General features: G+C 42.4%; 1 protein-coding gene across 1 annotated transcript in view; it reads right to left on the bottom strand.

The window, feature by feature from the left end:
- The window catches only part of DNAJC3 (DnaJ heat shock protein family (Hsp40) member C3), a 78,818-nt gene that overhangs the window by 14,393 nt on the left and 42,632 nt on the right, over window positions 1-21,793 (bottom strand). Inside the window, exons 5-9 of the mRNA XM_040336103.1 lie at window positions 21,625-21,777; window positions 19,071-19,252; window positions 15,962-16,081; window positions 7,807-7,912; window positions 6,486-6,606 (exon numbers count right to left, since the gene is read on the bottom strand). Of these exons, the coding sequence (XP_040192037.1) occupies window positions 6,486-6,606; window positions 7,807-7,912; window positions 15,962-16,081; window positions 19,071-19,252; window positions 21,625-21,777 (682 nt within the window). The remainder of the gene's footprint in view (window positions 1-6,485; window positions 6,607-7,806; window positions 7,913-15,961; window positions 16,082-19,070; window positions 19,253-21,624; window positions 21,778-21,793) is intronic.

Raw genomic sequence — 21,793 nt, 5'->3', positions numbered from 1 at the left:
CCCTGGCAACAGAAACATTAGGCCCCCAAAGGTTTCTAAGTTCTGGGCCCAGAGTCCAGCTCTCTGTGACAGAAAGCATTATGGGCTATACCCCAATGGTTTGGGGTCCGGTTGCTGACCACTTTAGCACTGAGGCCTTTGGACAGAACCAGTTAGCCCACCTTAATCCCAAGGATGTGGAGGCAAGCTAAACCATGACCAACACCTAAGACACTGGCGTAAAAACTGAGGTACTCCTCCTATGGGAGGGGGTTATATAAGGAGGGGCACTTCCTGTTTTTGAGATTGCCAGTGTCCATCACCTGAAGGTACTCCATATAACCCATATAGTAATGAATATGCCGCTCTGTGTCCCGTGATGTACGATAAAGAAAGTAACGTTTTTAGGTGGAAGCAGGATATGCCTCCCCGAAGAGATGAGTTTTCAGGAATTGTCTGAAAAGTAGCCAGAGTAGGAAACAGATTGGGGTAGGGTGTTCCACAGAATGGGAGAGGCTCTAGATAGGTCCTGGAGGCGAGGTGAGAAGGGAGCTAGCGAGCAGGAGGTCTTGGGAGAAAAGAAAACAATTTGGTTGGTATTTTGAGACTAGTGATGAAGCTGGGGGAAGAAATGTAAATGGCTTTGCAATATGGTGTTAATATCTTGAATTTAGTTGGGTAAGCAGAAGCCAGTGGAGGGATTGGCATAGAGGGATAGCAGACACTGAATGGTAGGTAAGGTGGATGGAGTGTGGCGGCAGCATTCATGATGGACTGAAGTGGGGATAACCTATGTTTATGTGAAAAACTATACAGCACTTGCCTCACCACACCTGATCTATATCCGTGTTAAAACAAGTGACTAAGTGGACCCTTCTGTGTTATTGTATTCCATAATTGAATGTGTGACTCCTGAGCCAATATAAATTTCATGAAAAAGTTCATATAAAAAAAAAACTCAATATGTTGACTGAGATCAATTATAAATAAATATTGACTAATAAACCTATAATTAATGTGATATTTAGTGACTGGTAAATAAATTAATAGGTAAAACAACATTTTAAACAAATGCACAGTCTATTAAAGTGCTCTTGTGCTCCAACGGTGGCTTTACTCTAGTGAGGCTATGTGGTTCCGCACTCAGATAGGATGGACTCCTCTACCTTTACGACAAAGAGCTTTTAGCTGTCCACAGAGTACTGCCGCTGTGGTAGCTTGCCTCCTATGACCGCGCTCCTGGACCAAGGTGTGCAGGCATATAATATACAAAGAAAAAGGTCTGGTGCAAGATCCTTAAATATTTTTATTCGACATGGGCATCTTACAAGACCCTACAAGGTTTGTGTCAGACGCAAAAAAAAATATATAAAAAAATGTTGTTGTCGAATTACACCAATACGTTGACTATCCTACACCAACGGTGGGGAAGCCATGACTGTAGAAAAACCAAATTTTGAAGGAATAAACTTAAATAATCACTTACATTTGCAGGTTATTGTAAGATGCATGTCGAATACAAATATATAAGGCCTCATACACCCGACCGGTTTTCCCGTTGGGAAACTGCCGGGAAAACCGTCCTTGTGTATGCTCCATCGCAGTTTTCCCGACAGGAAAATCGCCAGGAATCCCAGCGGGGAAAATGAGAACATGTTCTCTTTTTTTCCGCCAGGATTATTGGCGTTTTTTAAGCTGGCAGTTTACATATGGGGAAAACCTGCGGTGGAGCATACACACGGCCGGGTTGCCAGACCAAAGTTCTCATGGCAGTTTTCCTGCCGGAAAACCCAGCCGTGTGTAGGGGGGGGAAAAAGCTATAGAGCAGGTTCTTGTGGTTTTTTCCCGGCGGACTTTTTACCGCTGAGAAAACCGATTGTGTGTACAAGGCATCACATCATGAGGAGCCTTTTCTTTGTATATTATATGCCTGCACACCTTGGTCCAGGAGCGCTGTCATAGGAGGCAAGCTACCACATAAAGAGAAGACTCAAACATCCACAGAACAGATAAACTGTGATGTATAAAATTGCAGCAGGTACTCTGGACTGAAGAGCAAAAATCTGAAAAATATTCAGCTGTAGCAGGAGGCAGTTTGCTGACTAAAGGGCTGGATGAGCATCTGCAGGCAACAGTGAAGCATGGTGGGGGTTCCTTGCAGGTTTGGGGCTGTATTTCTGCAAATGCAGTTGGAGATTTGGTCAGGATCGAAGAATGCAAAGAAATTCAGGCAGATACTTATGCATCATGCCATACCATCAGGGAACCGTTTGATTGGCCCCAAATTTATTCTGCAGCAGGACAATGACCCCAAACATACAGCCAATTCCATCAAGAACTATCTTCAGCGTAAAGAGGAACAAGCCGCCCTGGAAGTGGTGCTTTGGGCCCCCCACAGAGCCCTGATCGACATCTAGTCTGGAATTACATAGAGAGACAGAAGGATTTGAGGCCACCTATATCCACTAGAAGGATCAGTGGTTAGTTCTCCAAGATCTTTGAAACAACTTACCAGCCAAAAACTGCGTGCAAGTGTACCTAGAAGAATTTATACCGTTTTAAAAAAGGTAAAAAAAAGTAGTCGCACCAAATATTAAATTAGATTTTTTTTCTTCTATTTACTTTTTATTTTGTGAATTGATAAAAAAAAAAAAAAAAAAAAATACTTTTTTCACATCTGCCTAAAACTTTTGACGTCTTAACATATTATTTAGTTACCATGTATTCACGGATAATTTATGATAAAGCAATACATAGATCGTTTATTTTGTACAAACAAGGCTCTCTTGGCATTATTTTGCAGAACATTATTTTATTTTCTATGCAATCTGTAGACAAAAGATGTAACAAAAAGGAAGCAAAAATACCCAGCAATTGTTCCTGTGGCTAAAGTGGTCTATTCTTAAAATTTGTCCTATTTAGAACTACACTAAAATGATGTTTGTATTACAAAGCATGACGTTATTTACACATGAAATAAAAGCAATTTTCCAGCATTGCAAAATGTTCTTTTATGGGTCACTAAAAAATTAGCCACTTGCTTAAATAACCAATTCGACTTTGAAGTAAGCTGTTCATACTTATGCAGTGGTTTTACTAGCTGCATCTAAGAAAGTCTGAATCTGAAGGTGACAAATCCACTTGCATCCAGATCCCTCAAAGTGAAAGGCATGCTGATCTAGGCCTCCCAATATAAACATTTCTTCTGCTTGATATAGAGACAGAGAAGATGACACTTCCATCAGTCATAGCTATTGTGAACCATTTATCAGAAACTTGTTGTACTGACTGATAATCTTAATAAGTGGGCTCTCGGTTCTTATCAACTGGCAGGGTAAACATACAATAAAGCATGCTTGTTTGAAAGCATAAAAACACTAATATATTCTACATGGCTTGCATTTAAGCAGAAGAAAAAGGCTGAAAGCCAAATAAAGATCCATTATGCTCAAATACGATTTGGCATTATGCACACAAATCCCCAAGAGTAAGCCAGTCACAATTTTCCTAACGAGAATCAATCAGCTTAAAATTCAAATGTCAATACGACATCTTTCAAATTAGCATATCTAGCCGGCTGCGTGATTTAACCTTTTCGTACAACATCAAGGATTAGGTCCCTAGTGACTAGCAGAAACACGCCAGATTTTACATAGCGCTGCCATATAACACACACTGATTAAATGGGCTGGTGTAAGACTGGATAACAGAACATGTTCCCAAATAATTCCTCAGAAGTCAAAAGGATAGTCTGCGTGTTTACATCTCCCCTAACACCTCTTATTATTATAGATGGAATTGCTAGACTGTCAACAGTAGTAGCAAGATATAATGGTGCAGTATTAAAGAGCGCCTGTTATCTATGCATTACACAACAGTATCCAGCAAACAATTTTGTGACAATCTAATGTTTCTGAACTGAAAATAACTCCAGTAACAATGCTATTGCACTTGCGGATGCAATCTTTATGTGGCTCATAGCCATGCAGTAGTTAAAGAAAAAAGGAACATAATCAACAGAAAACCAACTAAACAAGAGGAAAAGAAAAACAAACAAACATTCTATTCCAAGTACAAGCACCCTGCAGAACATTGGCTGGAAATGCATAAAAAGGTAGGCAAGCCATACATTTCTACTAGGTAGAGGACAAACTGAAAATTGCCAAGATTGTGCTGTGTAAGTGATGCAGTGTACAAAAAGTTAGCACATTCTTTTAAGGGCGATTAACCACTTAACCCCCGGACCATATTGCTGCCCAAAGACCAGAGCACGTTTTGCGATACGGGACTGCGTCGATTTAACTGACAATTGCGCGGTCGTGCGACGTGGCTCCCAAACAATATTGGCATCCTTTTTTTTCCCACAAATAGAGCTTTATTTTGGTGGTATTTGATCACCTCTGTGGTTTTTATTTTTTGCGCTATAAACAAAAATAGGAGCGACAATTTTGAAAAAAAATTTTATTTTTTTACTTTTTCCTATAATAAAATATCCCCCAAAAATATATATAAAAAAAATATATTTTTTCCCTGGGTGTGTTCTTACTGTGGGGGGGTGGCCTCACTAGGGGAAACACTGATCTTCTGTTCATACATTGCATGAACAGAAGATCAGCTTTTCTCTCCCTGACAGGATCGGGAGCTGTGTGTTAACACACACAGCTCCCGGTCCCCGCTCTGTAACGAGCAATCGCCGGGCACCCGCACGGGAGTCACGGACGAGCGGGGGGCGCGCGCGCCCCTAGTGGCCGCAAAGAGAGCGAATGTATAGCTACGGGCTCTCACCCAGGAGAGCCGACCTGCCGCCATATAATGACGGTGCGCGGTCGGCAACTAGTTAATTTGTCCCTTGAAAAGGAACACTTGCACTCCACACAATGTTGTAAATAGTATTGCAACTACAAGATCTGTCAATCTACTGTAAGGCTGATGCTACATTACACCATTCTAAATCATTTCAAATCTGGCTTTGTTTCAGACTTTGATTTACTGCAAATGGATAATGTTCATCTACACTCAAAACTGGAGGGCTCTCTGACCTCCTATTTGCCTTGAAGACTGCAATCAGAAGAAAGCAGTAGCCTGTGCTCTTACAAGGTCAAAAGCATAATGTTCAAGGTCACTTTTTACTACACGACTCCCCAACCACCCACCAATGTTATGCTGTGAAGAATTCATTGGAAAGAGCACAACACCACCGTTTGATTTTGTATAGCAATGTAATGCAACCTGTTACCAATCAAGCTCTTTCGCCGTTAAAACGACAAACGCTGTACATTTTGGAATGCCTTAGCTCAAGACATTTTTCTTTCCTTTTTAAAAAAAAGATTTCTGAATTTAGAGAAAGATTCTAGAGGGACATGTCTACTATGAAAACACAATTTTTCCCTTACTGAAAACCAGAACTTTCTAAGAAGCTTCCTGGTACCTGAGGTGGCATAGTCTACCCTCTATACAGATTTTAAAAAAAAAACACATAAGTCAATAGCATAGGAGAATAGATTAGAAAAGTCAATTGTTAGTATATAAACAGACACTTACTAAAGCGTGCCTAAACCAAATGAAAAAAAAAAAAAAAAGTGCGATATCGTAGCTCCATTATCCTTAGATGTGGTAGCTGTACTAGTTTTATTCCGCCCCTTCAAATTTTTTCCTGGTGATCCACTCTTTCGGTTTCTTCAGGTCTTTGCTCATTAATACCAGGGCACCACCTGCCTGGAGCCTGCATGGGTTTTCTCTGGGTAGTAGCAGGTTAATTGGCTTCTTTCTAAGTTGGCCCTAGTATGAATGCGAGGTAGGCAACTTAGAGTGTAAGCTCCTTGTGGCCAGTGACTGATGTGAATGTACAATATATGTATGTAAAGCGCTGTGTAAACTGATGGCAAAATACAAGTACCTATAAAAAATAATTCACCGTCTATGGAGTAAGCCATCATTGTCACACAGGCTAAACTTGTATGCCTTTGTACACAGTGGATTGCTGGCATTGGTAGACAAGGATTGTTGTGCTTTCTTTTCAGCTTACAGGAAGTGACAAGGACACTGCATTTCTCACAAGAGAAACAAGTATTTTCTGTACTTGCTGAAAATGTTTTAGCCTAAAAAAATTAAAACAAATGCAAATCACCACATCTAAAGAGGTGTAAGCTGCAAATGCATTACATTTTTGGCTTTAATGAATGGCTTTAAACATGTACTGGATAAATAATGCAACGGAAACAAAAATCCTCCATTGTATCCCATGGAACGGCACAGCACCTGTTTGGTGTCATGTGTTGCACTCCGGCCAATTATACCATTTAATTTTTTTCCCCCCAAAACAAGCCAGTCGTGAAGAGTTTTTGCTAAATATACAATGGTCAAGCTGCTGTAGAACTACAAGACTCCAAAAACCATAACCTGGCAATGTGCAATCCCAGGGGTTCCAAGTGGAGTTTTAAAGATGCAGTACATATTTTTCCATCTTACATACAATGTGAATAGATAGGAGTCAAAAGAAAAAATACCTTCTTCATACATTTCTTCTTGTATATAAGCTTCAGCCCTGTCCTTAATAGCATGTATATTCTCAGGCTCCTTTTGCAGGAATTCTGTACACTCTCGAATGGCTTCATTGGACTGCTGATTCTAGAATAAACACATGAATATATATATGAAATCTACCATGCAGTTATGTGTAAAAATATAAATCCTACAAATACACACATAACTGATCAGATAAGAGTAGGAATTATGCCATTTGCGTGATCATGGTAACTGGACTTTCATTACACATTGTGGTTCTCATAATACACAAGGTGAACTCAGTTCAGAATTGGCAAGTCTGGAAAATGTATCCAGGTAGGTCTACAAAACCTAGAGGACAACCATTTCTTTAAAGGTCTCATTCACATGAGTAGGTTGGCCCGCACAGTATGAAGAACCATTTAACGGCTTCTCATTACTACTGGTTATTCATGGTTTTAATGTCATATATAAAAAAAAAAAAAAAAAACGCACAGTCCATTTGCCTTTAGTTAAATCAACCACAGAGTATCAGCAGGCGCAGGGAAGGTCTTTGGTGTTCCAGCTTGCAGCACTGAAAGACACACTATACTTTGGCCAGAACTAACTCATGGTTGTCATTGGGGGGGGTAACGTTCACTTCCGCTGCCCACCAATACATTGGAGGGTGGGCTAAATACACCTACTTCCTAGAAGTGAAACCTCCTCATGTGAAGACACAGATATACATCTCTCACCAAGTACATTATTCTCCTTTACAGCAGGAGAATGAAGATTGCAGCTGGCCTCCCTAGCCATCTACTGGGCCCTAGGCCTAGGTTGCCTTATAGATGGTCTGGCTCTGAATATCATGCATGTAGTCCTTATCCACATTACATTTTAGCTAATAAAATGAACTTGACCTGGATACAGAAGATTACCTTGCTGCTCCGACATACTGTATATAATATATATCTATATATCTCTATATCTCCATCTATCTATCTCGGGGGAATACGTTTAACCATGATTAGACCTATACAGAAGTTGTGCTACCTGGATCATAGAAGCCACCCTGCTCCTGGACTGATGTATGAAGAAGCTTTTCAATATCACACTGCCCAATATACTGTACACACCTGGTAATAACTATTTTGGTAGGGGGGAAATAAAAAAAAAATTCACAGATGGCAGACACAGGTAATACCACCCATGTGTTTTTACCTCAGTTAAGTGATAGGCATTTATTGTGGGGTTTTTTAAACAGATATGAAAAAAACACACACACACACACACACACACACACACACACAAACAGTACCAACAATGAATCTGAAAACTTACTTTTGAATAACAGTGACACCTACGTTCCTGAACTAGAGCAGAATAAAAGGGAACATCCGGTTCGGTTTTCAGCACTGTTCCATATTTACTGATGGCATCTTCATACCTGCAAGTAGATTTCTTCAAAATTATTTATGGCATAAAAACAAAATAGAAAGAATATAAAACTTTTATAATTTGCCATATTTTCCCATATCTTATAACAAAACATGGGGAATGGAGTTATATAAATACATAGGTTTCCTCTTTAAATACATAGGTTTCCACTGCAGCAAGAGATGAAAGCTCATGGTTAAGGAGTTATGCCCAACTTCCTTGCGGTTATTGCACAAAGTGAAGAATACACATGAGCTCTTGTAACAGTTTTCATAATAGACCACTCTGGGCTTGAAGATCCTGAGGATGTGGAAGCATCTCATTTAGACATTGTAGTCAGATACTTGAATTAAAATAAAAAGTCCAATTCAATGAATTTCACAGTCTTCTCTCCACTTTCCTGTTACAGTAGATGTGCATTAATCTGCAGCCCAACAAATAACAGATTCAGACCCATTGCTTTCAGTAATTCACCCCCAAAAAAACTGGGTTTTTGACTGATAAAATTCTCTTGTTGGAGTTCATTAAGGGACACGAGCCATCTGCAGGAGAATTAGATATGGACAACAAATAAAAAATAAAGTTGGTCAGCCAATGTACCCCTTCCCACTCCCACCATTATGCTCCAGTTTTGTGCAAAGCATGACTAGGAGTGAACATAAGACCAAGAGATAGGACCTTAATCTCAAAGATTTTTTTTGTTTTAGCAACTTAAAAACCCTTTCTCGGATGTTCTTTAGGGAACACAGGGCAAAAGAAATTCTGAGATACATGAGCTGTCTAAATGCAATGCAGTTGAGGTATGACAACACAGTAAGAGAAACACCAAACAAACCCATAGTGCAACAAGTTGAAACTTGGCTGCTTGCAGCTCAAAGAGCTATATTTGTAGCACTTTAGGTTTGAAGCTTGTTGAAACTGAGGTTTGAAAATCCAACTGATCAAACTAAGAGAAGAAGTGAACAAAAACAGATGGAAACCTTACATATTGGGAAGCAAATGCGAAATTCCAAAAAACCCACAAGGGACATAATGACCTTGTAAGATTGTGTGTTGACAGGAAAAAGGTTGAACCCTATTCTTAAAGGGGTTGTAAAAGGTAAAAAAAATCCCTAAATAGCTTCCTTTACCTTAGTGCAGACCTCCTTCACTTACCTCATCCTTTGATTTTGCTTTTAAATGTCCTTATTAATGTCCTTATTAATCCTCACGTCCTGTTCTCTACTTTGCAGATAGAGAAAGGAGCTGTGTGTTAGTGGGTGTCCTGACACTCCTGCTTGCCCCTTCCCCCCTCAAGAGGCTTTCTCCACACCAGGGAGAAAGTGTTGCATTACTGTGTTTAGTTACAGACAGAAGAACAGGAAGTTCTCAGAAGAAAAAAGGACATTTAAAAGCAAAATCGAAGGATGAGGTAAGTGAAGAAGGTCTGCACTAAGGTAAAGGAAGCTATTTAGGGAATTTTTTTTTTTTACCTTTACAACCCCTTTAAGCCTGGGTTCACACTATAGCAAACAGACATCACATGCGATTTGCATCCGCACTGCCGATCACATGCAATGTCTGTGCAGTGCCAATTCAGCCATACAGTTGTATGGCTGAACTTGCATAAAAAGGGTGCAGGGACTTTTCCCCGCACTGGAATGAGATCGCACGGGTGTTCACACCCATGCGATCCGATTCCAGTCTGAAGCCATAGTTCACATTGCGATCTGTGAACCGATCTAGGGGTGTCATTAACATTGTATTGACACCCCTAGTGGTTACCAGAGGGCAATGTGAACTGCCTATGGAAGAGATGCAATGTGGGAACCTGTGCTGGAATTGCGCTGGTTCACAAATCACTATAGCGTAAACCCAGGCTCAGATGGTGGTGGGAGAGGCAGGCTGACCCCTATGGGGGCCACAGGAAAGACAAGTTGGGAGTCAGTCATTGAACATGTGGCTCAGAGAAAAACTCAAACAGCTCAAAAAATGGAGGGAATCTCCCTTTGGATGTTTTAAAGTAAGACAAAGGGTGTCGAACATACAAAGTACTTGTTAAGTTGGAAGACAGACATCACCTTAGGGAAAGAGGAGGCCATAGGCCTCAAGACAACCTGGAAGATCTGGGCCATCTTGGTGGGTCCACAGAGAGTCTGCCCAGAGGTCAGAGTACCTGAAGACTGTGCCAGTTTGGTGCAATGAGAAATACTAATGCTCTCCATCTCATTTCTGCAGCACAAATGAGAAAGGACCGTCAGAGGAGGAAAGGAATAGATCATATTGTACCGACCCCAAGGTGTCCCCAGTGTATACACTGCCATGACTAAAGAATCCCTGGACCTCAAGTTAAACTTGTTTAGTTTTTTGTTGAATTCAAAAGCCAGGAGGGTCTATGTCCAACATTCCCCACCTGCCAAAGATCTTGAAACAACTCTGGGTGAAGAGACCACTCTACCTGTCCAGGCCTTGTTGACTTAGAAGTCCATCAACCAAAATTTTCCATGTCCGGAATGTGCACGACAGACAGAAAGGCCCCTTTCGCACATGTGACCATTCAGGTCCACCTCATACCAGTTCTATGGAGCGCCGGATGTCAGCTCCGCTAAATTCAGGACGGAAGGAAAAACCTACGTTAGACTTAGCGGTAACGGTATTTCTATGAACCTTCCAGGACGGCAGGCCTACTTCCCGCCCTATGTGGAGGGAAAGATAAGCTAAACGCTAGGTGGTAAGTACCTATGTTGAACGATGTCCTTTGTGAACCAGTCCTGGAAGGTTCGTATAAATACCATTACCGGTAAGTCTAACGTAGGTTTTCTCCCATCACCTTCCAGGACGGCACACCTGAGAGGATAATAAAGGAACCAACAGGCCTACTTTAGGGTGGGACCCCTGCCTGCAAGGCCTTTCTGCTAAATGTCAGATTTTGACATACCTCCACTCACTAGTGTGTGATGAAGGTATCCTAGCTGGATCATGTAACTGACCTGCAGGTCTGCTTCACCTATGCCCCTGCCTTCTCTTCGGATGCAGGATCTAGGTGGCATGGGCTCTTAAAGATAAAATCTGAGAGCCTGTGAATTTTTTAACATAGAAAGATTGACTGTGTCAACATTCTAGCAATCGTGGTCTACAATGTCTGTAACTGCTGCATAGGACCACCAAAAAGACTAATCAGAGATTTGTTCTGTTAAACAAGGAACTACTTTGGTCAACAAAAAACATCTGGTTTTAAACCACCAGTCTGTTCAGGAGAATGGTTTAGAAAAAGGCCTCCTGACAGACAATCTGTGTGGGTCCCCTTTTTATTTGCTTGCCATAGCCATGGTGAAAAGGAAAAAACCCACTTAAGCATAATAGATTAAGGGAAGCTTATTCCCTGGGCTCAGAGGACTGGACAGGTATGTAACCAACCAGGGTGTTAGGTGTGCTCCAGCACCTTCACAAGGAGGGGAGGCTCCCCTTCAGTCCACCTGCCCCCATCCATCCATCAGAATGCATGCACCTCAATTGTGGGGACACTCATTGTTCAGTGCCAGGACCACAGATCACAGGGTGCCTTGGGCGTGGCTCTGCGGCTCACACATGCACCCGCATACGCGTGCGAACAAAACCCCCGCCTCCAACGCACACTGTTAGACAGGTCAACGGTTGCTCCGCAAGCTGGTCGGCAAGTAGGCCCGGTCTCCCCCTGGGCACTCCCCAGGCTTTGTTGTTATGTAACCAAGCATATCCAACTTCTGGTTTTCTTCCCATCTGAATTCTGACATGTCAGATGTGAAAGTGTTCTATATCCCCAGGCTCCTTATAACCCTGCGGGTAGATGCATTAAAACTAAGCAGAAAGGAGCCTGGTAAGAACTGAGTAACTATTTCATAAATATCAGGTGTCCGAGAACATAATCCACTCCAAGCACCAATGAGTGTTAAGTTAAGCAGATCCCTACTACAGGGAATTAATTCTATAGTAGGAGTAAAAGACTAATATTGGTTAGTCACATCCAGTTCGTCCAAGGGGGCGACATGAATGATACATACCGAGCTGTAAACTTATCGGATTGGGTGAACCAGTCAGATAAGCTCTGATGCTGCATCTTCAAGCAAAAAACTCCTATGAGCATAACCCCTTAGTTCCTACTAAAAAATCATGATGGGTGATTTTATGACCTTCTTCCGGTGTCCTATAACCCTACTGGGTTCAGGTCTAGGGAATGTCTCTGGCATGCCCGAATGTAAAGGACCGAGTCAGAAATCCTGTTCCTTACATGTGCATGGAAAATAATGTCTGAAAGAAAAGTGACAAATATATAATATATGTTATATACACAGATATACAGGTCATAAATCTTGTATTTCTGAAGGGTAGCAAGCTCAAGCTTTATATGGAATACAAAACAGGAAGACACACCCAGCCTTCACTGTTGTATTTTCTGGTATACAGTCACCTGCAGAACAGAAAAGACACAAACCAAAACTTAAAATGCTTAATAGGTTAAGGTCATACATCCAACAGAAAGGACACTAGCAAATATGGTGTTTTTCTTCTGAGCAATTAAACACAGAAGACAGACACCTTCCACTGTTGTGTTTTTCTGATGTACAGCAAACTAAGGTAATAGATTCAAGACAGGAGGACAAGAACGACTTTGGTGTTGTGTATTCCTGATACCAAACGTAGTACGGTCATATAACCAACAGAAATTATACTAACACCTATTGTGCATTTCTGATGATCACGAAAATGCAGTCGCATAGCCAGTATGACAACAGAAAAGACACATGCGACCTCAGCTGTAATAATAATGGGAGTCTGAGGTGTGTGACTATACCACAGTAGTGGTAGCTGCTATTCTACTACTGCATAGGTCTGAGTAGGTGTAGCTGGCCCACACACAGGTGGCCTCCCAAGAATCTAAGGTCTTAACGAGCACAGACCCAGAGATCAATTACCATATTTATCGACCTATTGCGCGCACCGGCGTATAGCGCGCACCCCTGATCTGGACATGAAATTCCTGAATTTTTTATATTACTTACAGTTTTGGTGTCTTGCCCGGTGTCAATCGGCGGCCTTGTCCGGTCCAGCGTCCATCTGCGGCCTTCGTGGTGTCCTCCCCGCTTGTCCCGCGCTGTCTCTGAGCCGATCCCCGCGCTGTTTGAACGCTGCCGACCTATACCGAGCGCAGTACACTCGGGCACGCTTGGCTCCTCTCGCATAACCGCGAGGGGAGCCGAGCATGGTCGAGTGTACCCGAGTGTACTGCGCTCGGTATATGTCGGCGGCCGCATTCAAACACAGCGCGGGAAGTGAGTATCGGCGTATATCGCGCACCCACGATTTTGCCCTGATTTTAAGGGGAAAAAAGTGCGCGGTATACGCCGATAAATGCGGTAAGTCTCTCAGGAAGAGGTGATCACAATCTTGGCCTGGAGGCAATCAGACACCTGTAGGGCTTCACACTAAATACAGGCTAGTTTACGTAACTTTAGCATAGAGGTTTGCACCAGGAAACCCCTTAAATTAAGGGTTACAGGATAGAATTTTATGCTTCTCATACAGCCCACAGGTGGTTTGTAGCCCAAGCCACGAGAGGTTTTGATTAACTTTTACACACTGATAGATATAGCAGCAGTGCAAGGAGGAAATAATAGGTTGGAGCTTGTGGAGATGTTGGGTAAAAGTTTAGGAGGTAGGCTTTGAGGGGCTAAAAACCGCTAAATGCACCATTGTAAGCTACCTGCCAGATTCATAGCAGCTGGCCCTGACCCTTTAGGGATTGATGGAGTGGAAAACACCCTGGATTGTGCCTTGCTCAGCCCCCTATATACCTTGCTGAAGTTATTCTAGGGGCTTCTGTAATCTCCTCAGTGGCCTATATTGCCTTCAGGAGTCTATCCAGACCCTCTAGGGTGAAGGGGCGTCTCCTTAACTATGCATCCTCCTGAATCTGGTTTAACAGGTCCAGATCCAACTCCCCCTCTGAGCTGTGTTCTGGCCTGGCTTTCCATATCCTCCCCGTCCTCCTTTTCTTCCTCTACCTGGGCTAGAGGGAGTGATTGTGAGGGTGGGGGAAGGGCACTAGGTCCCATTCAGAAGAGGCTTTCCTGGGAGGATGTGCCTTCTCTAGGGATAAGCGCCTCTATGTCAGGACCTGACTGCCTGGCGGCTTCACGGAAAGCTTTGACTGTTGCCGGCATTTCTGTCTGCATAGATGAGACATCATCTCATCATTGCAGCAGCCCCCTTCCCTGCTAAATTATTAATGCATTTTTAGCAAAAGGGCTTTGAGTGGGAGTTTATCCTTACAGTACCCACATCTTTATTTTCATCTTTAGAGGAGCTATGCCCTGTAGCGGCAGGAGGTTGTTCATCTGGGGCCTCCTGGGTTCCGCTGGGGGGATTCTGTAAGACAAGAGATACAACACATATGCATAACATTACTCTGTCTTCCCCCAAGACTGCAGGCTTATACTGGGGAGGGGAAAGGGTAAGGTGAGAAGTGAAATCCAGTTCCTGTTCTGGCTGGCCTCGGGATCCCAGACCCCTAGAAGCCAGGACCACTCACTCCCTTTTCCTCCTCCCTTTTCAAGGGGGGGTTTGTACTCACCGATCCCCGACCTGGATCTGCCTGCAGTCGCATTTGCCTTCCCATCCTCTTATTCCATGAGGAGGTTGGCTGGGTCCTGGGCTGCTGGTACCGCTGGAGGGGCTGGTACAGCAAGCCGACCACTTCCACACCACTCTCCACGCTGTTTCCCGGCGTCCTAACACTTCCGGGTTGCACTGTGTCTTCGGCGCTGCCCACTTCCTGTGATGCGGTCGTGTTCAGAAAGAGGCTTGGAGCTCAGTGCTTCCTCCTAGGAAAAACCCGGAAGTGAAGAGAGCAGCTTAATGGCAGTGTTTTTGCATCACAGCGATGGCTCGCCCTCCCTGCGGCCAGAGCGCTGGTGCACGCCTGGGGCGACCTGTGAGAAGGACAAAGCCTACAGGTTAGTTCAGCCCTCCCCGGCCTCCCTAAAACCTGTCTCAACAGGGGTACCATTAGACCCTCCCCGGTCTTTAGGTCTATAAAACAAAACAAACATGTCGCTGTGTTCGGGAGAAACACAATCAATACTGGGGATCAAGGGGAAGGGTGAGGACTTATAACAAGCTGTCAATTGATTGTGTTTCCTGTGGGGAGGAGCCCTCATCTCAGGTGTGCCGTCCTGGAAGGTGATGGATGGAAAATTGTTTTCTCCTATCTGGCAGATGCAATCAGATGAAAAATGGACAGGCGGATCCATTTTTATCCAATCCCCCATAGCGGAGAGCAAAGATCTGACAAGTCCATCTCTCCACAGTGAGCCGAGACAGACCTGTCAGCCGGCGGCTCAGTGGGGATCAACGGATCGATCCCTGCTGAGCAAGCAGAGTCCATCAAAACAGACATGTGTGAAAGGGGCCTAAAGCTCCTTGCAAAAGACAAAAATCTGGTTGGTTTCAATTTGGGCTGCAAGACTTCTAGCTCTTCCTAATGGTTGATGTTTCAATGTACAGCACTTCTATGGCATCTGAAGAAAAGGAGAGAGCAGCACCATTCTGAGTGCAGTATGTAATAAACGATTTAATGGAGTTCAAATAAACTCACACGTAGGCAGTATTTAACAGGCGTATATGAGATTCTTTTGCTCCCCTTATGACCGGCTGGGCAGTGGTGGCGTGTCAGTACCTGGCAGCTCCAGTGGTTTCTGCAGCTTCGAGGCTGGATGATGTCCAGTTGCCCGACGAAGAAGCACGTATGCTCCAAAAACGAGCTGCTTAAACCACGCCCCCTGTCCATCAGTGCCGACATCATCCAGTCTCGGAGCTGCGGAAACCACCACAGCGGGCAGGGACTGACACCACCGCTGCCCAGTAGACATCAAGGCAACCGGAACTGATAGTAAGCCGTGTCCCATAGACACGGCCATAACAAAGCCACCACCCGGCTGTCATTTGTCTATAGGCCGGCCATTAAGTTGTTAAGAGAAGATAAAGACACCATTACATAGATTTAGTCCTCATTTTTGACATCAGTGGTGTCAACAGGTCTTACCTTCCTTCTTTTATGAGTTCTTCAGCTGCCTGGATCTGTTTATTTAGCTTCTTGACTTGCTTGTAGTGTGCAAAGCAATTTTTGTGATCCGGATCAAGTTTCAAACATTCCCGAATTTCACTATTTAATGTACATTTAGGGAAAAGTTAGTATTTAACAAATGGAATATGTTAAACTTAAAATAAACTAGCTAAACATACACTTGAAATCCATGTAAAAAAAGTTAGTTTCACCTGCCATAGGTTCTCGATATTTCTGCCAGAGAGCACAACCAGAACGTTGAACTCCACTGCAGTAGTAACACAACAAGGTCAAGAATACCATAATAGATTTGTGCTGCACCAAGCCCACAGTATCATTCTCCCACGTTTACACACTCTATTCAGGTGCTGGCAGACAGAGCACATCTCGATCTAAGGTACAATATAGCATACAAGTATTGCCGCATACTGTACTGAACACCATTGTGAAGTAATTGAAAGACAAGATTTAATTCAAATCCATGCCAATTATCCTTGCCCCTCTGGCATGTTTCACCCACACTGGGTTTAAACTAAGAGCAATTAAACACAAAAGTGGATGAAACATGTCAGAAACGCACGACCAATGGGTGGTGATTTGGGCTGAAGCCTATCTTTCACTTATTTTACACTGAGTTGAATATATTGTGCAGCGATACTTGTGTACAACTTGGTTAAGAACACACCCTAGCATGCTGAGTGGACAATGAAACAACAGTGGCTTACCACTGAATAGGCTTTTTGCTCCTTCCTCCTATCAGCGCATTCTCTGGATGAATACATATACTACAAAGCCCATATTGCCCTTCAAATCCTAGTGTGGGTGAAGATTTACAGAGAGAATACAGGACCGCAGTACCAGACTGGTAATTACATTATGGCCCAGCTTAAGTTTTGGAGATTTTTGTAAATGTCTACAACCCCGATTCCAAAAAAGTTGGGACGCTGTGTAAAATCTATATAAAAACAGAATGCAATAATTTGCTAGTCTCATAAACCCATATTTTATTCAAAATCAATTAAATTTTTTTCAGTTTATACATTTGATAAGGTAATTTTGAAACTGATGGCAGCAACACATCTCAACAACTTTGGGACAGGGAAAAGGCGTAAATTGCAAAGACTTTAAATATATCATTATCTATAGTACATCAAAAGATTCTGAAAATCTGAAGAAAATCTATGCGCAAGGGACATCATTTTGTAAAGTAATTTTTCTCCTTCACCGTTGTGCACTGATGCGCAGGGATGAGAAGGCACTGATGGGCACAGATTGGCATTACATCAGTGCCCTGATTATCTGTACAGATCTCTCCTGTGAGGAAATGACGCTGATCGGCTCTCCTCACGCTGTCAGTGTGAGGTGAGGAGAGTCGATAACCGCCATTTCCTTGTTTACATGCAAACATGCTGTAATTGGACACATGGGTAAAGGGTTGCGTCATTGGCGACATCATATGACATCCCAGAACAGAGCACCCCGTATAAACAAATGACAGCGGGCAGGAGTTAAAGTGGTCTGTTGCAAAGTGGAACACTGTTGTGGTCAGGCAAATCAAAATTTGACAACCATGGCCACCGTGTCCTGCAAGCTAAAGAGGGAACTTCCAGCTTGCCATAAGTGCTCAGTTCAAAAGCTAATCTCCAGCAACTGGTCTCCTCAATTCTCAGACGTTTAGGGGTGTTAAAAAAAGAGGGGATGCTGCACCATGGTAAACATGGCCCTGTCTCAACTTTGAGTTGCAGCAATTATTTTAAAATCACCAAATTTTTTTCCCTAAAATTGTATATTTTCTCAGTTTAAACATTTGATGTTATGATATGTTATTTATTTTTTCGATTGAATAAAATATAGGTTTATGAGATTTGAAAATCATTGCATTATGTTTTATGTAGATTTTTTACAGTGTGACAACTTTTTTGGAACTGTGGGTGCAGTTCCTACTTAAGCATTTAACCTCTTCAATACTGCTCTATATTTATGTGCCCATACATGGTGTGATTATTAGTCGCAAAAGGTTTTCTTAGATCAAGTTATCAATAATCAGTCCATGCGTTGTTTGCCACTGCATTCTAGAAATACCGAGACAATTGCCAGGGTGAAAGATATGGCTGAACAAGGACCACATTACATGTGGTTATTCAAGAATTGTGTACAGTACCTGTTGCAAGATTGGGCTACAGTAGCCAAGTGGCCCATTCTTATGAATGGTCACCTTAGAATGAAAATGTACTCTTGTTAATGTCCATAAGTTTAAAGCTTGATAAAATGCGACTACTACACTTACAAACCAACTTAAAGTATGTTTAAAACAAAGCTGCAGGCATAATCTTTCATCGTTCTAGAACGAGAAAGGAAAGGTTTACTGTAGTTGGGCTTTATGTGCCAAGCCCATTAAAATAGCTCATGAAATCTCTTTGGTTACTCTGACCAACACCTCCACCCTCTCTTTCTCCCACGACTTTGGCTGTAAAGAAACAGTATTGCAAGTCTTACGCAGGAAAACACTAGTAGATTTTCAAAGAATGTGTATATGAAAATGTTGTTCAAAAGTTATTTAAAAAAAAAAAAAAAATGTGTTAGTTCAAGAACATTTTCCATCCTGCTCCTTCAAACTGTTTCTACCACTGTAGATGAAACCAACATTGATTTGACCCCACTAATGACAAGAAAATCAAACAAACATTCTAAAATTAAAAATTCTACCAGTGCAGGGGTTTCCAAACTATAAAAATAGGGGGCCGGTTTAATGTCCTTCAGACTTTAGGAGGGCCAGACTGTGGCCAGTGGGAGTAGAAAATTACATAATGCCTGTGGTCAGTAGGAGGAGAAATTGTGCCCCATATTGGGTATTATGGACAGGAATAATCCTCTATTAGTGTCAGTGAGTGGAATAGTGTCTAATCATTAATAGACGGTGAAAGAAAAATGTTTATAAAAAAGAAAAAGGGGAATAGTGCTTCATATCTGGGGGAGGAATTCTCAAGGGCCAGATAAAGGCATACAAAAAGGACCACATCTGGCCAATGGGCTGCAGTTAGAAGACCACTGTACTAGTTTATGACCAGCTTTACTTTGTATAGCCTACCTAAGTGACATTTCATGGTCCCCCAGCTCATAGTATATAAGGCTGACTTTGTAAAAGGCTCCAGTGTTATCACTCTTTAGTTTAGAGGCAGATTTCAGGTCAGTGATGGCTTTTGCAGGCTCCCCCTGATTGATGTAGCACTCAGCTCGCAGTTCTCGAACCTCTGCATCCCACACACACGTCTATAGAAAAAATAAAATAAAAATCTCTTTATTCACTTATACAAAGTACTTGCAATGCCTTTGTGTGGAGCAGCAAGATGGCTCAATGCAATATTGGAAAACAAATACTGCCCCTTCCTAACCTGCAAGCAGTTACTGTAATTTCTGAGAATCAATAAGAAACACTATCAGAATAAGACCTGCAGTAAACATTCAGGCATAAACAAAAAGCAACGATTGCAAAGAATTTCTGCGTTTCAACTCCTAAAACGCTTAGGTCTATTAATCAAATGTTCATTGCCTTTACTGTGGCAACACATGCTATCTGATGTTCTAGATTCAGGCTCAACTGTCAGACTTATTACAATGTAATTCTTTGGATTTTTAAAATAATTAGAGCACAGAGTACTTTGTCCTTCCTACTACATCAAAAAACAAAAAAAACACACAACTCAGACCAGAGAATTTATAAAAACTGGAGCAGCTGTGCATAGTACTCAAAAATCAGCGTCTATCTTCAGCATGTTCAGGTAAGCTTTGAAAATAAAAAAAAGAAGATAGAAGCTGACTGGTTGCCAGGAACAGCTACTCCAGATTCTTGCTGCTCCAGTTTTCATAAATTCCCTCCAGATTTTTTTTTTTTTTTTATAATGCACAAGATAACAAGACATAAAATACACAATCTTTTACATGGACAGCAGGTATGCCACACCTGGAGCTTAAATTTGCAAAGCAGCAAGATCTTTACTCGTAACCACTTGACCTCTGGAAGATTTGATCAGTGATCTGCCTTGTTTACATAGGCAGATTGCCATTCTGCCTATGTACTGAACAATCGGCGGGTGCCGGGGAACAGAGTCCGCGGTACCCGCCACTGGGCTCCCACTGTGTGTGATCACAGTGGGAGCGAGGCACCGGCAGCTTGCGCCCTACCCAGAAAAGATGGAACACATACATACATGTGATCCTGCACACAGGTGCCACCCTGTAGCAGTAAAAAAAAAAAAAAAAAAAAAACTATCACTTCTGTTTTTCAAATGAGGTTTGTTAAAACATTTCTGGGTGTATGTATAATTGTTTTAGAAGATAATTCAAAGTGTGTGTGTGTTTTTTTTTAACACAAATATCGGAAAGGTGTGGCATGTATTCAGCCCCCAAGAGTCAATACTTTGTAGAATTACAGAATTACAGCTGCAAGTCTTATTGGGCATGTCTCTATCAGCTTCACACATCTAGAAAGGAGTGAAATTTTTGCCCATTCTTCTTTGCAAAAAAACTCAAGCTCTGTCAGATTGGATGGAGAGTGTCTGAACAGCATTTTCAAATCCTGCCACAGATTCTCAATTGGATTTAGGTTTGGACTTTGACTGGGCCATTCTAACATAAATATACTTGGATCTAAACCTTTCTATTGTAGCTCTTGCTGTATGTTTAGGGTTGTTGTCCTGCTGGAAGGTGAACCTCTGCCTCTCAAGTGTTTTGCAGACTCCAACAGGTTTTCTTCCAACACCACCCTGTATTTGGCTCCATCCATCAACGCTGACCAGCTTCCCTGTCCCTGCTGAAGAAAAGCATCCCCACAACATGATGCTGCCACTGCCATGTTTCACAGTGGAGATGGTGTGTTCAGGATGATGTGCAGTGTTAGTTTTCTGCCACACAGTGGTTTGCCTTTAGGCCAAAAAGCTACATTTTGGTCTCATCTGACCAGAGCACCTTTTTCCACGTTTGCTGTGTCCTCCGCATGGCTTCTCGCAAACTGCAAATGGGACTTCTTATGGTTTTCTTTCAAACAATGGCTCTCTTTTTGCCACTTTTCCATAAAGGCCAGATTTGTGGAGTGCATGACTAATAGTTGTCCTGTGGACAGATTCTCCCACCCAAGCTGTGGATCTCTGCATCGCCTACAGAGTTACTTTGCTGCATCTCTGATTAATGCACTCCTTGCCCAGCCTGTCAGTTTAGGTGGATGGCCATGTCTTGGTAGGTTTGCAGTTGTGTCATACTCTTTCCATTTTTCAGGTGATGGAATGAACAGTTTTTTTTAGAACCCAACCCTATTGCTCCACAACTTTATCCCTGACCTGTCTTCCTTGGCCTTCATGATTCTTTTCACCAAGGTCCTCCAACAAACCTCTGAGGGCTTCATAGAGCAGCTATATTTATATGGAGATGAAATTACACAGGTGGACCCATTACGGGACTTCTGAATGCAATTGCGTTCCCTAGATTTTAGTTAGGGGTATAAGAGTAAAAGGGGGCTAAATACAAATACATGCCACACTTTTCAGAGATAGATAGCCCTAAATTCCAAGGTGAAAAATCTTGCGCAATTTTGGAACTAAAATACAGATTAGGATGTAACTTTAAGAACATGCCTTAAAACCTCTTACCTCAAGAACAATGTTAAATAAGCTTTCTGCAGTGACGTAATCCTCTCGGTCATAGGCAGCTTCTCCTTGCGAACGCACGCGCTGAATTTCATCAGACTTTGCCAACTGAGAGGAAGCCTCCTTCTCTTCTTTATCGCTTGGATTAGATTTGAGCTAAAAAATAATGATA

Source organism: Rana temporaria, chromosome 2 (assembly GCF_905171775.1).
Source record: "Rana temporaria chromosome 2, aRanTem1.1, whole genome shotgun sequence".
Lineage (NCBI taxonomy): Eukaryota > Metazoa > Chordata > Amphibia > Anura > Ranidae > Rana > Rana temporaria.
This window is presented reverse-complemented; position numbering and strand designations above follow the sequence as displayed.